We start from the raw sequence: 1,217 nt of genomic DNA on the forward strand, positions 1-1,217 counted from the left end.
TTTCAGCTTAGAAGATATTTCTAGTTTTCGGCCCTGATTCAGCCCAAGCCCGACCCCGACCATCATCTCTCTCCAGTTTGGGAACCACCATTCCATTTCCTTCCTCTCCCGTGGGTGGCGGCGGCGGCTGCAGATCGAAGCTAACGACGCAGCAAGGTAACTCCATCCATCCATCCCACCCCAGGTCCGCGGCTAGGATGGTGGACGCGTGGTGGCCGCTGCTGGCCGCGGCCGTCCCGGCGATCGTGGCCGGCCAGGCCATCCGCGTGAAGCGGCGGCGCGACGAGGAGCAGCGCCTCAAGGCGGCGCGGGGGCGCGAGAAGAGCTCCGACGAGGTCTTCGTCTGCGAGCGCGTCTGCACCTCCAAGCGGATGCTCAAGAAGGTGGGCGCCTTCTCCAAGGACCCCATCCCGGACACCTGCGTCACCGTCTGCGGCGTCTCCGAGCTCGACGCCTGCGCCGACGCCTGCGCGCGCACCGTCTGCGTCAACCAGCACCAGGTGCCCAACTGGAACGACGTCTGCCTCAAGCGCTGCCAGAGCGAGTGCCTCAAGCTCTCCTCCACCATCATGTAGTAGCGGATTGCCGTGCCCCTTATCCTGATGCGGTGTGTCCTGCTTCAGTTTATTTTGCTGCTTAGAGATTTCAGACATCTATGGCTGTCGTTTATATATCCGCAGCGGAGGAGTGGAGAATCTGAGTGAAATGGGCTTATCCTGGTTGTTATGCTCGGTTCATTCCATCGATTCTTTGAAAAATTGACCTCTGCACATATCTTTTGTCGAGATGAATCAGGGTTGCTAGCTAACCTACCGTGTCCTGATTTGGTAGGCGTAAATGAGGCTGAGTTTGTCCTTTTGGATGAAATACTTACACTGTTGAAATCCATATGTGTTTCTCTGAAGTTGCTGTTGAATTCCGTATGCATTTCCCTGAGGTTGCTGACTTAGATCTATATTTGAGCATTATTTGAGAATGATGCTCACTTATTTAGATTTGATGATGGCCCTGTTGGATGAAATGCTGACTAGTTGATCTCCATATATGTTGCCAGCAGTTGCGTAGTGTTGTGAATCTTTAGACCTTTTTCAAGTTAAATAAATTTATTAGGCATTGCACACAAGGAGTTTGCGCATAGTGGACGGTTAAGGCATGCTGATACTGTCAAAGAGAGGCCGGGGTAGACCAAAGTTGACATGGGAGGAGTCCGTAAAGAG

The 1,217-nt window shown here is 53.2% G+C and overlaps 1 protein-coding gene across 1 annotated transcript; it reads left to right on the top strand.

Moving 5' to 3' along the window:
* Window positions 1–808, top strand: LOC109735168 (uncharacterized protein At5g64816). Its single transcript, XM_020294375.4, has one exon. It carries the CDS (start codon window positions 198–200, stop codon window positions 573–575), a length of 378 nt encoding a protein of 125 aa, XP_020149964.1. The 5' UTR covers window positions 1–197; the 3' UTR covers window positions 576–808.
* The last annotated feature ends 409 nt before the right edge of the window (window positions 809–1,217 follow it).

Source organism: Aegilops tauschii, chromosome 4, assembly GCF_002575655.3.
Source record: "Aegilops tauschii subsp. strangulata cultivar AL8/78 chromosome 4, Aet v6.0, whole genome shotgun sequence".
NCBI lineage: Eukaryota > Viridiplantae > Streptophyta > Magnoliopsida > Poales > Poaceae > Aegilops > Aegilops tauschii.